Raw genomic sequence first — 17239 nt, 5'->3', positions numbered from 1 at the left:
ATGGGAGCATACAAAATCCAGGTGAACCCCCATTCAATGCTAGGCATATGTTCTGCCTTGATGGCAGAGATCTGGGATGGTGTGAGATCAGCTACAGATGAAAAAAAAAAGGTTTCAAGTATCCTAAAAAGTTACATCTGAAGCTATAGAACAGAGCTACCTGGAACATAAAGTCCTCTGTGCAGGTTTGCAGTCTTTTATCATTCTCTTTTCTCCTCTGTCTCCCTAGTGGCTTCAATGAAAAGCAAGTTTTATTGCATCTTTCTGGCCTCCTCTACACTTCAAAACTCCCATGAGAGCAGAGAAAGAAGGGGAGACTTTCTCTGGTCTGCACCTATCTTGGTTTCACTTAGAATGCATCAAAGCATGTTGGGATTTCACAAAAACAAATGTTTTAATTTGCTGAGGATAAAAAGCTCTGCTGTCATTTACCCATCAACTTAATAAATGATTTGCACACAATACACAAATAAACCGCTGGTTTTCTTGTGCGTATGTAGGTACAGTACAACAGTTATAGCAATAAAAAGGACTTCCAGCATTAATGTGTAGATTAAAATGTCATCATGAACACACGTGATGTATCGTACATAACTAGGTTAAAAACATTACAATTAATCTCTATTTAACTGATGCATGTATAAACGTACACTGTATGAACTGTGGCACAGTAGTGACACAGGTGGCTTCTCGAACAAAAAAAAAATGTAGGGCGGAACTTGATTTTGGCCAATGGAATGGATCAGATTGTTGTTCTTGTTCTTCTAAAACCGGTTATTTCTCACATATTACAGGCAAATAAAAAACAAAAATGACAATTCAATAATTTCAATACATCAATGCAAAATAAAACATATTTGTGATTCTGCAAGCACAAAAGGAATAAACAAACAGAGATATAATATGGGTCAGCGCAGCGGCGGGTCGGGGGAGAGGAGGGACAGGGTTTAGGGCTACAGCAAGACGAGTGTCTTCTCTGTTACCAGTAGGAGCGCCTGCTCTTGCAAGAGCTGTTGCTGCAGGATCTCGAGCTGTCTCTGTTCCTCCTCCAACTGACGACGGATATACTCCTACAGACCCGCCACGACGCAAGAGACAGAAAGACAGGAAAACACAGGGTACTGAGTTCATCACAGTTTCTACAGTAATCAGAATGAAAGTGTGCCAGTAGAATATCACAGAAAATGATAAAGAAGTGTGAGATGAACAGAACAACAGATTGACAGATAGCTAGCTATAAAGACACATTAATCTAAACAATAGACTTTTGTCCTGCGTCCGAATATGCCTACTTCCAAACAGCAATAGTATGTTCGAATTCATAGTATTCATAAAACCATTGGCGAGATGACCAACTACTTCCAGCGATATTCAGAAGTAGAAAGAAAGAGCCCACTGGGAGTTCATACATCAGCACACCTGAAGCAGTGTGCCTGAGAGGACAAAAATAGGAGAGGAGAAAGAGGGGAGTGTAATCGCCATGTCTTCAAGAGCAACTGTGAGATGATGATGATGATGATGATGATGATGATGATGATGATGGAAAAACCTTTTTAGCGTGAGCAGTGTGTAAGTGAGTGTGCGGGTCAGAGCTCTGGAAAACAGTGGGCATTAACAGAGCCATTCTTGGAAACATACAGACAGCTCAGCAAGGTAATTAACCTCACCCACACAAATGAAAAAGACTAAGATATTCTCATCCATTTATCAAGTCAGTGACTCAGCCATCCCTTCATACATCATGAGATGTGCGGGGGAATGGTTCAAGGTCACACACACAATATCCCAGTTAAGGGTGTTAGATGGTCAATCAACTCGGAGCAGATAAAGAGAAAAGCTGTGCTCTCATTTCCCGTGTCTTATCTGGCTCTCCGCGGAACCTTTTCGTTACGGAGCCATTCACAGGGTTACTTTAACAACAATTAACTTTCATTAATTGAGTGTGTAGTTGGTTTCCAGCTGTATAATCGGAGCAGTAGAGTGGGAAACAGCTTGAGTACCTGCTCCCTTTCCGCCTGTCTCCTCTCCTCCTCTCGACGGGCCTGCTCCTCAAAGCGATGCCTCTCTCTCTCTCTCTCTTGCTGCTTCCTGAGCTCATGCTCACGCCGCTGTTGCTGTAAGACACACGTATACACACACAATCAATCAATCATGCAGTTCATTCTAAAACCTGTTGAGTCTTTACATAGCAACATTTTAAAAAATTAAAAAACAGCATTTTCCCTTCAATGCCCTCCGGTTTAAGGTGTAGTGAGGCTCTAGTAAAACTCAATTAGAGTGTGTCGTTTGTTAATGTGTGATATTATTGGGATATTAAATTGCCAGACCAGCTGATGCCCTTCATTTTCCACACCAGTAAATTAGAGCCGGATGACATAGGCAAAAAAGCTACATAAAAAAAAAATTGTGGACTTATATTCTATAAGTCCACATACATTTCAATATTAATGCATTTGCTCCAAATTGTCTTAAAATAAATAGTTCCTCCAATCAGAGGAGCCATCATTTCAACCAAAAATAAACAAAGAATTAAAGGCAAAGCAAAATAAGATAAATTCTATAAATGAAATGACTATAAAACATGTTTTCGCAAAACTGTTTTTAATGAATATAACACAAGAATGTAAAATGATGGTCAATTTTAATTTAGAAGCACAGATACATTGAATTTACTTTCATATGTATTACTAAAATATTTTAATAAATGTAAAATTCCCAATGAGGAATGCTGTGAACAAATTAGAGCAGAGAGGCTCATTCGTGGATTTATAATACGAAAAGTGCCATTCATATGAACTCAGAGCAGCTAAAGTTTTTTAACCTATAATGAGTCCTATACCATAAGACAACAGCTGGTGTAAACCCAGACGGTTATGGTAAACTCAAGTTTGCCTTACACACACACACACACACACACACACACTATAAGCATACCTCTTCTAGCCTGCGCCTCTGTTCTTTTTGTTCCTCGATGCGTTTCTGTCTCTCTGCCAGTAATTGGTGCTTGTGTCCCTCGTTCTGCTGTTGTTCCAGCTGCTGTCTGCGCAGGGCATCTGATCGTTCCTTATTGGCCAGCTGCAGCCGTAGGAAATCCCGCCTTAGAGTGGACTCTCCTGGTATGTTGATGATGGAGCTGTATGGGGACGGATCATTGGACGTTTCGATTAGTTTTGTCCCATATATGTATACAAACAATGTATACAAACATCCAGTTCCCTCATAATTGTATGCCCACTAAAAAACCCTACCCCAAACACCTCATGGAGGTTGTACCTGGGTTCTCCCATGTCATGCTCCTCCTCCTCCTCTTCACTCCCACTGTACTCATACTCGGTCTCATCTGCAGGTGTGAAAATGTCCTGCAGTCACATTTCAGACATGCGAAACCCTCCCTAATGGGATCCCTGTCAGGTACCTTGACATTCTGTGTCCTTAAAGCATCTGTCTGCTTTTAAAGTGCCAATATTCTACGATTTTGTAGCTTTTTCCTGAGGTGCACTCATGAAGTTTAAGGTTTCTAGCACCAGTCACAAACACAGTAGTTTTTAATGACCATTATCCACTCTTTCTCTGACATTTAGAAATTACATTAGCTGTACTACCATACCTTTAAGAGACAAAAAGTATGTAACGGAATATCTGACAAGTGGTATGTATAGCAAGTAGTAGAGCTGCACGATAATGGTTAAACTGATAATCACGATTATTTTGCTCAAAATTCTAATGACGAAAATTAATCACGATTATTCTCATTTGAGGAATTACAGAGAAATAGAACAGATTTATATATATATTGCATAATTATCAAAAGTGGTAATGTAATAGGACTAACGGACATTTTGCGCGTTCTTTATCAACCTACACTTCACCTAAAAGGCCTGTAGGTGGCAGGTCAATACAAAATCTTCACATTATATCTTCTAAGCGACGATTCAATTGCAAAATAGACAAACTACAGATCCAGATCGCTCAGCAAATTCATACGGCAAAGAACGATAGCCTACTTGTTGATAGACACTGAAAACTGTTAGTGGCTGTTGTTTTCAACATTCACCACATGAAAACTGGTAAAATCTTAAACCTCAAATGATAGAACAGAGAAACTCCTCATTATTTCCAATAATTCCAAATTATTGTTAATTTAATTCTGCAAACATAATCCCAAACAATAAGGTGGAGATCCATGTTTTGATTTTTTCCAAATAAATCACTGAAGGCTTGATTTGGTCTCACAAACAGCATAAGTGGCTTGTGAAGAAACCGACTCGCTGGATGACAATTTCATGTAAGCAGAATATCGCTATGGAGATAGCTAAACTCCAGTGCATGTTTGTTTTCAGATCATCAGTGCTTTTCCCTCAGTGTACAGCTAGCGTGTGCAGGGTTGCCAAATTCCAGAGATTATTTAAAATACCGGGCCGAACATGTAAAACAAAAACTCTTTTTGGGGGATTTAAGCTATTGACATCTGGCAACTACAAACATTAACGCTAGTGTTGACTTGACGCAAATGTAAAAAAAAAAACGTTTTCAGGATAAATAATGAGTAGGCAAATCTCACAACGATTATTTAAAATTAACAGAGAGGCAGATATCGTTACCGCAATTAAAATATGATTAATCGTGCAGCCCTGGCAAGTAGTATTACAATTCCCAAATTGAACTTTGTTTGGTTTGAGATTACTAAAAAACACTTTCTGGTTGTGTCTCAATAATTTTGCTAAAAAATATAGTTTAATATAGTTGGCTTCATATTTTGTTAATCAAATGAAATGTAAGCATATTATTATTTGTCCAAAAGTTGTCTAAATGTTTTCCGTGGGCCTCTGTATGGTCTGTAAGACTTTTTAATGTTTTTGAAAGAAGTCTCGTATGTCTCTTGAGTCTCTCACAAGTATTTATTTTGACTAATATTGTTTAGAAACACTAATATTATTATTTTATTATATGAAAATATGAAATATTACTATTTAAAATAAATGTTTTCTATTTTTAATATATCTCAAAATGCATTTTATTCCTGTGATAAAGCTGAATTTTCAGCATCATTACTCCAGTCTTCAGCGTCACAATCCTTCAGAAATCATTCTAATATGCTGATTTGGTGCTCAAAAATGTTGAAAACAGTAGTGCTGCTTAATCATTTTGTGGAAACTGTGTTACATTTTTTCAGGATTCTTTGAGGAATAGAAAGTAAAAAAAGTGCTTTTTACAAAGACTCTTTACAGTCAGTTTTGATCAGTTTAATTTATGGATAAAATAATTAATTTCTTTAAAATGTATATAATTTTTACACTTAACTCTATTGTACTAACATTCCCTAACATGCTACAACATATAAACTAACATCATTTATAACGGCACTTCATCATCCTTCATTTTCAACCTATATTTTGAGACAAAGTCAAAATGGCCATTTGGAGAAGGGCATTATTGCTTAATTCATATATAACTTCAAGCAGCAATTTAAGGGGCTATAAGGGGGGAAAGGCAAGCTAAATGGAAAATGAGAAATGGAGGTCATGTGTTATGTGATAAATGCTAAATGTCAAACTCAGCAGAGATAAAGTGTCTGGTGAGGGAATTTTACTCAGCTCTGTGCTGCACATGCCTGTTCCATCTACGTGGTACAAGAAGGTCATTTGTTTTGACATGAGACGCAGACAAAGCGAGACATGTCTAATATATCTGATAAGGCTCACCTCTCTCGCCTCTCTTCTTCTTGGTTCGGTCGATGTGGTCCTTGAGCTGGATACGGATTTGCCTCTCATTGGGCAGTTCTCGAATGAAGGTATGTTTGAGGAGGTTCTCTGTGCTGGGCCTCTGGTTGTGGTTCTTCACCAGACAACTCTCAATGAATGACTGGAATTTTTTAGACCTGCAGATATGAGAAAGAGCTTGAGGGGATGGGACTGATGCAGCCTTATTTTCTTTTTCTTTTTGTCTCCTTGTTTTGTCTATCAAACATCTGGTAAGTATTGATATGGCCAATTGGCTAAATGGATAATATCTCCATTAACAATGTTAGATCTGCTCATTTCCTCGGCGTTATACTAGATGACTCTTTATCCTGGAAACCTCACATTAGTGCCATAAGTACAAAAATAGCCAAAGTGGTCATTATACTAGGAAAAACCCAGCACTTGATTAATAAAAAAGTTGCAGTTATGTTGTATTACTCAATGTTGTACCATATATCAATTACTGTAATGTTGCTTGGGCTAGCACCCACCCAACTAAACTGGAATCTATTTTTCGACTTCAGAAGCGAGCTTTAAGAATAATGTTTTGTGTAAATCGTAGACACCCCTCACAATCACCATTTAGTCAGGCAAGTATTCTTAGTGTTTACCAAGTGAATCAACTTCAAATTGCTTTATTCGTTTATAGCGCTATAAAAAAGTTATTTCCCCAGTACTTTTGTAAATATTTTTATTTTTAATAATGAATTTCACCACTATCCGACTCGTAGTAGTTGTCTTATTAGGCCTCTCTACGCCCGTACGACTCAAACACAGTTTAGTGTATTATACAGAGGGGCAAAGTCTTCCCACATCACTTATTGAGGTTTCTAAAGAACCGTTTAAACAGAGTAAAATTGTTGCTACTAAGTTGTCTGAATTTTCCATATGGGTTTGTGCTCTAAATCCAATTTTAAAATGTTTTATAAATGTTTTTAATTTGTTAAATATAATTCTTTCTATGGAGATTGCCACTAATTAAGCCCCTTGAGGGTTTTTCGGCAATTATCCATCACGTCTTTTTATGAAACATATAACATTGCTCTAATGTTTTTGTTGTGAAAATAAAATAAAAATCAAAAAATCAAATCAAGAACACCCGATGTGGGTGTGCATTTTCCAGGCAGTTTGTTCACACGTTTAGGAATCAAGTAATTTCAGTCGCAGACTCACAGTTAACAAACAAAAACCTGTATGTCTAGAGTGACAAGCAACCTTTCTCAAGGTGTTTGTGCTTGAACGGGCTGACCCGTCTACCAAATGAAGATCGGACGTGACAGGTGAAGTGAACAATGAAGAATTGTTCAGGACTTTTTGATTAAAAGTAGATTGGACAGAGTGTTTGTGCGATCTTGTTTGCTCTCGCAGAAGCTCAGGACTAGGGGTCTGTTCTTGTGACTTTTGTGAACAAAAGAGATGGGGCACTCACCACTTCTTGGACTTGAGCCTGGGAGCCGGGTTTCTAGGGATCAGAAACAGGGCTCTCATTGGGTGCATGTCACAAAGGGCTGTGGAGAAAGAGAGGAGAACATTAACACTGGATGTGTTGTGCTGACTAACACTGTCCAGCACATCTCAATCCAACTGACAGGACAAATATCCATGAGAGTGTTTATATATGCTGTAATGTACTCTTTAAAGCTAAAACTGAAAAGTAGAATGCATATTTCTGTTTATTACTCTCTTAATTACTTAATTCTGATTGGACAATGTTCAGAACCATGACAAGCTAAAATATACTAATTGCTTATTTTATTATGATCAAAGTCCCTTATTTAACCTTAACATTAAGACCTGCTCTAGACAGAAAATATTTTTTAGCATATATCAGAAATAGATCTATGTTTTAGTGTCAGTTCAAGAAAGCACTTACAGAATTTTTATTTTTTTAATTTTTAATAAAGGCTTAATTCACAATGCAATTGAACATGGCCCAAACTTTCCCTTACATGTGACAAATCATGTGCTTGATTTAACCTTGGGGTCAAAAAAATAACACAAATATTATTATATAAATATATTAGCGTGTGTTGTAAATGTATTATAAAACGTACTGATAAACACAGATAAACACTACAAATGTTGCGACACTTGTTTTGAACTCTGACAATGGAAGTTAAAATGTAAAATTCTAATGCTTAATGTAATGCATAAATGTAATGCTGTATATGTATACATATGTATATGTTTATGTAAACAAATCAACAAAATACGAAGCTAATATCAACTCTGGAATAGGATTGTGTGGCTTGAATAAACAGATGCACGGTATCAGACTACATGGCAAGTGCAAGCGACTTCCCAGCACAGAATGGTCACGGTTTGAGGGTACAATGTCTTTCAGCCTGGCAGCAGGGTTGGCAAGCTGATTCCAACTAGAGGACGGTCAAGCTCAGCGAGTTTGACCAGCAATGTCACTTTTGGACACAGATCTGTTGCTACATACCGAGGGCCAATATGCCAGTGCAAACAAAAATACATGCACAAACACACACATTTTCATTTGTTGTCAGCAGTCACAATGGTGAGTCATCTCACCAATGGACTACATAAAAAAGAAAAAAAAAAAGAAAGGCAGATATGTCCTCAAGCGCACTGCCCAGCAGCTTTCTGTCCCCTGGCCAAAGCAGTACCACCCTGCCAGGGCACCTACCAACAGGATTATTCTCCACTCCAGCCAGGACAAGATCACTACAGTCTGCCTGCCCTTTGCCTATCCATCACTGCTCAGCCATCTGTGAGACAGCCTTCCACTGAGAGCAGCTCACATGGCTGGTCCAGACACTGACCACTGAGGGCGGAGCTAAGATCGAGTCTTATATATCTAACAGATGCAAGGAAGACGTCTGTGACCTTCACATATGCTTCAGCCAATGCCATAATGCAACAGGACTCAACAGAGTCTGTTTTTTGTTAATATGCGTTGACTTGCGTCAATCAAGTTTTAAATGAAAAGAAAAAAAAGTGTTACTTTTCTTTTTTTTAAAGTATTTAATTCAGTGGTTGCATTGCTTCAGGGGTATTTATTTAAATGTAAACTTTTTTTTGAACTCTTTTTTCAAAAAAGAAATAAGAACGAGGATTCTACTCGTATGCCCTTGAGCTTTCCAAAATGAAGTAGCCCTGTCTTAATGTAGCTTTGGATGGCATATACCCCTGCCATGATAATATTAACCCCAATATAAACAAAGCAGTGAATCGTTTTACTTACGTGGGGCTCCTTCGGCCATTTCAATGGCGGTGATTCCCAACGACCACAGGTCACTCTGAAACACAAAAGAGGGAGGAAACCTCACATAAGACAGGACACAAAGAAACTCAAGACTTCAAAGAAAAAAGCTTAGAGATATTAGATAACGTACAATTAACCTAGTGAAAAAGTAGCTCGATTTAAATTCATCTGTATGCCACAGTGTGATTTGGTCTGTCCCATCTTATCTTCTCGACTGTAATCATTCAACTGATTTTCATAAAACAATTTTTTTTATTCATATATGGGGAAAAAAATTATTGTGGGGAAAAAAATTAAACATTTAAATTATAATCTCATTTTAAATGACCAAAAACTGTATTTAGAGTGAAAACACAATAAAAGATAATACACAAAAGAACAAGAAACAAAAATATAAAATGAGAAAAAAATTTACCTGTCAAAACAGGTCTTAAAGTGGCCTTATTATGCTATTTTAAAGTTTCCTAATGTTGTTTTGGAGTCTTCTACAACAGGTCTAAATGCATCAAAGGTCAAAAAACTGTTTAATTTCCTCATAACATACATTTGCACATCACCACATTTTCAATGATTCTCAAACGACTCGTCAGATTAACCAATCTCTCTAAATCCCTCCTTTCCACGAGCTACTCTACTCTGATTGGCCAGACAGCTCAGTCTGTTGTGATTGGTTTACTGCGTACAGCGCTCGTGTCGAAAAAAAAACGCCCATTTTGCCATAACATCAGCTCTGCGTACTGAAGACCAGTGCCATAGAGAGAAAGAGTTGCGACAATCCCATAGACCGCCATAGGAACGTTGGAATGCGGAAGTAACGCGTGTCGTGGAGCAGCCAATAGTTCCAAACATTGATAGTTCCAGCATGGAACACCATTCATTTTCAGTGTTTCCGAAGTACGCTCGCTGGTAAATTAATGAAATTACTGTATTTTTTTTACTTTTACACACATTAGCCGACCTCTCGTGAATCTATTCAGTAGTTATATTTTATGAAGCCAGTTTTAGTTAATGTTTATTGGAAGATAATAGGTTAATTGCAGCTATAGCTTAAGTGACACTAACGTTAGCTAACTTACGGTAACCTGTTGTATATAATATATAATATTATTAATAATAAAATTTGTGTGTATATATATATATATATATATATATATATATATAGAATATTATATATACATACACACACACACACAATTCGTTTTATTTAAATGGGTTAGGATTATGTGTGTATATATGCATATTTGTCAAAATGTGTGTTTGTGTAATACATATAGGCCTACGTAAATACACATGCATTCATATATATATATATGTATATATATATGGCTAATGTACCCCTTCATCCTACCCTAATCATAGACTAAACCATTCATCAGAAAACACAAAAATAATGTAGCCTATACGATGTACTGTGTACAGTACACATGTATATATATTTCAAATCACACATTACTAACCCTAACCCATACACATAATATATTAATTGTGTATTAATAATTAAATTATTACGCCACTGGAGACCTCTTTGCGTGATCACGAAGGTAGGCTAATGGCTGAATCAGAATTTATAAGCAAGATCATGGAACAATAGCCTAATACAGCCCAGTTGTGCTAAAATAAATATCATTAGACGTCCATCATCAAATGAGCCGCTAAAGCCAGTGCTACTACCCATGCGAACATGAACACTAGCTTTTCCCTCCAAAAAAAACCTAAAACTTATCTAAGTAATATACAGTATTTCGTTGTCACCCTGCCTCTAAAACTGACATTAACTAAATGCAATAATGCAGTAACAGCTGAAAAAGTACTTGGGTGTGTGTTTTATTTTATATTTACCGTTCAATAATGTAATCGCTGCTGTCTGTCCCATAGAAGAACATGACAGTCAGCGTATGTTTTGGAACTATTGGGGCTTACATGAACCACGTGACAGCCATAGCGGCGACATTAAAGCGTGTCGCAACTCTTTCTCTCTATGGCACTGCTGAAGACAGTAACGAACAATGACGTTGATTTTACCATATCAATCTGTGCGCGAGTCCGATGATGAAACATTGGAAGAACTATTCATTCAACCCGAACCTCCATAGCAAGGACAACTCGAGCAGGACGTTTCTCAGTGGTACAGTACTTAGTTTGAGGTACATTGAGATGTTGCAACTGTAATTCCTCACCATCCGCATTAACAAGTGCATGTCCATCAACAAACCGATTAATTTACTTGTACTGGGTGGTGATGGTGCAATGGATAATACATGCCTTTGGTGTGAGAGACCCGGGTTCGAATCCACTGTGAGACACCAATGTGTCCCTGAGCAAGACACTTAACCCCTAGTTGCTCCAGAGGTGTGCGACCTCTGACATATAGCAATTGTAAGTCGCTTTGGATAAAAGCGTCAGCTAAATGAATAAATGTAAATGTGTACTCATTTATTTACAGAGATATTTTTCTAATATATTGCGGTGAACACTTGGAAACTGCATCAATAACAGTGCATGTATCCAATGTATACATTAGCCGAGCTCTAGCGTGAATGACTGATGTAACAAACGTTGTTAAAACAAATCTTGCTCCATGCTTAATCTTAAATTACCTCAGATTAGTGATCAGAAGTAGTAACGTCAGGCGATCTGCATTAATAGACACACTTTTAGGTAATAGTGGCCCACAACTGATTAGCAGAAGTATTTCAGTGATAAAGTGAGTTAACCAGTTTGCAGGAGACCAACACAATACAAAACTCAAAACTAAGTATTTTGAACACCATCTTTCAAGAGCAAAGTGGTTTGTGATTCCGACACTGAACTCTGAGATTTGAGAAGCACTTGTCAGTAAAATAAAGGGAACACAGCAGAAAAAGTTTAGGATTCTACTGCTGTGGTATTGTGGTAAAAATGAATTTGAACCACTGATTCTTCACATGCTCGTCCTTGGGCAGTGGAAGAAGAAAAAAAAACTGGCTTTACCTTCACATTGTAGAGCACAGCGTCTTATAGACATGATGGTGTCCAGTATCCACAGGAATCAGCTGCAGGTTTGAAGTTAAAGTTTTCCCTCGTGTCTGTGCGCGCAACAATTGGCTGGGCAATATGCTAATGTTTCGTCTTGATGTCACAACGAAACGGCTTATGACTCGTTTGAAAAACATTCATTTCATTGACTCAGTTGACTCTTACTTTTGAAAGACAATAACTTTATATACGGTGCACTTTCAGATTTAAAACTTTGCAGGATGTTTTCATTTGCTTCGAGTTATGTTGCACACTACATGACAGGTCATTTTCAAAAATCCATTATAGGGGCCCTTTAAAATTACTTTGAACCTCGACACCTTCATCTACAGGAAACATCTCATCAGTTTTATTAAGGGTGTTTACATAACCACCACAACCCCACCAATGTTGCTCAAACAGCTGCCCTGTCTAGGAATACCTGTTGTTCATTTACATTAGGAATCTAATAATGTCCTAAATGGCGCACACAATCTCAACTGAAGCAATAAGCCACGAGAGCTTGTGCGGTACTGTATTACCACCATTAAGGGTGTGGTTCGGGCAAATCTCTCTAAACCAGTCAAAGGAAGTGTCACAAATTATGAGGGCTGTTTTTTGTCTAATCATATAAAATCACACAGCATGTTGGGCCATCAAGTCTTAATTTGGATAATTACAGCTGTTACAAAATAAATGCACAAGACATAACACAAAACAGTCTGCTAGAATACACAGCAATGATTTTCTGGTCCTTATGTTAGATTATGCAGCTCTATACTGTAACTACACAGTAGTTGTTAACGTAATTTCAGTTACACATTTTCTTCACATTAAACTGATATTTATATTAACTCCACATTCCACACTAGGCTTTGAGTGAATATAGAACAAAGCAGACAGCTATTGTGTTGGGGGGAGGCTCTAACAAACTCACTAGATATTTCTAAAAAAGATGTAACTGAGACATTTTTGCCCAGTGCACCAGTTAATTCCTGACCCTGTTCACATGTGTAGATATATCAGCTATCAATGACTAATTCATCCAGGCAAAGGATGAGATATGACTAAAGTATTCATGATTTACCCTCCCAGATTCCCTTCTTTATTGTTTCTCTCTACAGACAAATGTAATCACAAGTACGCAAACAGCAAACCTGTGTGAACACCTTTAGTTTCTCTTCTGTGGAAGTCTGGCTGCCTGTCAGCTTCTCTGGAACTGGAATTAGTAAAGTGTACAGTACTGTGCATTCTATGAAAACCTGTTGAATGATTTGTTCACATGGCTTGTATTTCAAAACAAATATGTGAAAACAAAGATGTTCTCAAAGACTTCACTCTTCTATCAGAGACAGAGAGTGCTGCTGTAAACACTGCTGTAAATTTCTTATCCAAAGCACCTGCCATGAACAGGAACATCATATTTCTGAATTCACATTAAAAATATCAAAGGTCTTGACCTCTTGACTGTATCAATCAACTGAATTTTTAAATGCAGATTGGGAAAAAAAATTATTATAGTAAAAATTATAATTAATATTAATGATTAAAAACAACATTTAGATGTGCAACATTGTACATGATTTGTCCCACCTCAAAAAAAGTTATTGACCTTAGAATCGTGACCCTCAAGTAGTAACATAATTTGGATTTTATGTCTTTATGTCTATTTAATTTTTGTTTATTATTTCATTGTAGACAAATATTAGTAACAGGGTTATAAAAAAATGCTCAAATAAAATAGAATTTAAAAAAAGCTCATATAATATTTAAATTCCTTTCGCAAAGGATTTGTTGAAAAAGGACAAACAATTTCTAACAGAAGGCGGCCAAACCCAATACAGTTCAGAGTTTTATCAGTAGTGCTGAACATCAAGTCTCTGATATGTCTGCAATTTGATATGACATTATAAATGCGAAGCAGCAGTGAATAAAACCACTGCACACAGATGACATTTCATACTGCAATAAAATCACTTTCTTACTTTACATTTGTCTGAGCTTTGAACTAAACCAGGGATGAATTCTTAAACATGCATTGAAATGGACTAAAGCATAATGCTAGAAAGAAACAGGACAATATTTCTCTGGACAGGAAAGGGGAAGAACATTTGCTTATCCTATTACTGTGACATTATCAACACTGCCAGTCGTGGCACGGATCACTGTATTAGCCTGAGTGATTTGTGGATAATGGTGAGTAAATTGTTTCCAAGGAGAGTTTATTTGATTTTGATTGCATATGCTCGCATGCATTGAGTAAATTGAGGACCAGTGATCAATACTCTCCAACCGGCTAAATCACAACAGACCAATTCAAAATAAGAGCGTTCTGTTGTTTTGCTGTTATAGAGCAGCATCTCCATCAGCAGTGGCACGGCCACGTCCAAAATGCATTTATGTGTGTTTTCTCACGATGTGATACACTTGACTATCACTTCAAGAAGACCATGTAGTATCATATGATACAGATTATACATGTCTGAGAGAGGAAAGCTCACCTTGTAGTCATATGTGGCCTCAGGATTCTCATCACAGGCAATGACCTCTGGTGCCATCCAATAAGGGGTGCCGATGAAAGTGTTCCTGCGGCTCACGGTGCGGTCCAGCTGTGCACTCACACCGAAGTCCACTGGGGTACAGATGAAACAGACAGAGGAAACCAGTCTGATCAGTGTTCTAACCAGGTGTTAAAAACCATCTTTGTTCTGACAAGTGAAAGGACATCTTGTCAGTCACTGCGGGTTTCTATTTCTGCAGTGTCAACGTGCGGTCACATCACAAAAAAACTTCCCCCATGCAGATTTCGCTCGTGTTGACCAACAGAAATTGACTTCTTGGTCATTTCATGTCAAATTAACCAAATTTCGAACTTACTGGCTCAAATGTTTGATTTTGTTATCTTTTCTAAAGAAAGACAAACATAAATAGTAATGAAAGCCAAAATTCAAAATGTAAGGGCTGTATATTTACGGAGTGATCCACTATTTTGTAGAGCGGCGTCAAAATGACAATTTTCACTTGTTTTCAATTTTCAAGTTTCAGTATTGTTTGTTCTTCAGACATTCTCCTTTAAACAAGTATCAGCTATATGAACCTTTTGGTTTTTAACCACTAAAAATGTGTACAACTGGGCCTTCAAAACAATAGGGCCTTTTAAGATACCAAAAGAAAAGTTTGCCAAGAACCAGAATATAAAATGATATTAAGATATCTTTTATACTTCTTGAGTTACAGGCATACAAACTTGGGGCAAGAAACACAAGTGCTTGTTTTCTTATTTGCTTTCTTATTTCACCAGAAAAAAAAGTTATCAAAATGTTTAGCCAGGGACTTTTGGTTGAGTTGACACAGAATGACACTTCTGTGTAAGCAGTTCTTCATGCATCACAACACTGTTGGCCACAAAATTTAGTTTTGTTCTCTGTGAAATTCGCCAAAATGTCTATAATGTGATCACCCCTTTATGCTGAGTAGCCCATGCCCACAGTGGAACCCCACTGGTCCAAAACTGTACATTAAACTTCAAACACATTTGACCGGCTGTGATTGTGTGGCGATGCAGTTTCGCATCCAGTGTAGACCAATTGCTTTGTCGCTAGAAACTTAAAATGCTTACACAATGTGCTATAGGGTGAAGGGCCACAGGCACCGCAGCTTTGATTAGTGCCAAACATGCAGTCAAGATAGATGACTTCCTGTAAAGTACTGAATTACATAAGATGCTAGTTTAACTAGGTATGCTAAATTGAACCAATATATGCAAATGCATGTGCTTTCAGGTAATTGCCCTCTCCTCAAATTGCAAATAAAAATGTAATGAGATAAAAGCAAATGTATTCAGGGCAGAGAGAGACAGAAAAACAAAAAGATTAGTTTTGAAAAGCTCCTTTCACAAGTCCAAACTTTTAGCATTCAGCCTTGAGCATATTTAGGAAATCTGCTAGAGTAGCGACTGTCAACTTAAGAATGAACAATTATTTACCCCACACTGGCTAAATTGATTTACCTCTGATCCACCCTACTTTGTCTCACAGTCAATGATAATTTCCTCACCGAGTTTTAAAAGGGGGCACCGCTAAAGGACAACAGCGCATTAACATTGCTGGGCCGTGCTCCTCTCGCATTCCTTTGCTTTGAAACCTCCTCTGCACAGTCACAGCGAGGACTGTAAATGCTATGCAAAGTTATCTGAGCCTCAGGGCTGCGCTCTTACCTAGTTTGACCTCAGCGTTTTCTGTTAGCAGCACATTCTGGCCTTTGATGTCTCTGTGGATGACTTTGTGATGGTGGAGATGAGTGAGCCCCTGGCAGAGACACACACGAATGAAGAGATAAGAGATAGTAGAATAGGATAGTAGAATGGCAGAATCCTTCATTCACAAGTTAGGCTGTGAACGAGTACCATTAATGAACTATAAATAGGTTTCACTAAAATTGTATGTGTGTGTGTGTGTGTGTGTGTGTGTGTGTGTGTGTGTGTGTGTGTGTGTGTGTGTGTGTGTGTGTGTGTGTGTGTGTGTGTGTGTGTGTGTGTGTGTGTGTGTGTGTGTGTGTGTGTGTGTGTGTGTGTGTGTGAGAATGATGTTTTTTCCTCATGTTTGTTTGTCTTTATTTAAAATAAATGTCACTTGGTTTGATAACGTATGAATGTCATTGCATTAGACACAATAAGTATGCCTTAAAAAATAGTTGACAGAAAATATTTACTATTATTTTCAGATCGTCGAGTAGTTTCAAACCGGCATCATGTTATTTTTCTACTGCAGAGCACAAAATGATTCATGCTCTATTTATGAAGTCTTTTGAATGCATACCATATACACTACAATTCAACAGTTTGGGGTCTTTTGAAAGGCAGTGAATTTGATTAGAGTGCTGAAATACACACTGCTGAACACAGCAGATGAAATGTATGGTTCTATCATCATTTATATCATCATCTATATAAATTATACAAAAAAGTGTGTTCCACAGAAAAATTATTACATTATACCTGTATAGGTTTGGATTATTCCTTTATTTTGTTTGGTGAAAATACTCTATCCATATAACACTATAAGGGCTGTAAGGCTTTTTTTCTAGTCAAAAGTGGCGATCTATGGTCATTAGCTGGTCTATGTGGTTGACCAGGTGGAATATCAGCCAGTGGACCTGATAAACTGCCTTAGCCAAGTTAGTTTGGACTGGTAAACCACCTAAAACAGCAAGCATGTTCCAAATGCTGGTTTAAAGCGGATTTCTCCAGCAGGGAAGACAGTGAATAAAGCAC

The 17239-nt window shown here is 37.5% G+C and overlaps 1 protein-coding gene across 7 annotated transcripts in view; it reads right to left on the bottom strand.

The window, feature by feature from the left end:
• The window catches only part of tnika (TRAF2 and NCK interacting kinase a), a 102349-nt gene that overhangs the window by 26427 nt on the left and 58683 nt on the right, over positions 1–17239 (bottom strand). For 4 of the 7 annotated variants that reach the window (XM_077228172.1, XM_077228182.1, XM_077228200.1 and 1 more), the window contains exons 6-14: positions 16184–16274; positions 14469–14599; positions 8953–9007; positions 7171–7249; positions 5703–5878; positions 3274–3340; positions 2935–3133; positions 2001–2114; positions 984–1070 (exon numbers count right to left, since the gene is read on the bottom strand). In XM_077228172.1, the coding sequence (XP_077084287.1) occupies positions 984–1070; positions 2001–2114; positions 2935–3133; positions 3274–3340; positions 5703–5878; positions 7171–7249; positions 8953–9007; positions 14469–14599; positions 16184–16274 (999 nt within the window). The remainder of the gene's footprint in view (positions 1–983; positions 1071–2000; positions 2115–2934; positions 3134–3273; positions 3341–5702; positions 5879–7170; positions 7250–8952; positions 9008–14468; positions 14600–16183; positions 16275–17239) is intronic. The other 3 variants (XM_077228191.1, XM_077228219.1, XM_077228228.1) reach the window with 1 other exon arrangement.

The sequence above is a fragment of the Siphateles boraxobius genome, unplaced genomic scaffold, assembly GCF_051911475.1.
Source record: "Siphateles boraxobius isolate OS27281-9 unplaced genomic scaffold, OSU_SipBor_1 1, whole genome shotgun sequence".
Taxonomy (NCBI): domain Eukaryota; kingdom Metazoa; phylum Chordata; class Actinopteri; order Cypriniformes; family Leuciscidae; genus Siphateles; species Siphateles boraxobius.
Note: the sequence above shows the minus strand (reverse complement) of the source record. Positions and strands in the feature narration are given on the sequence as shown.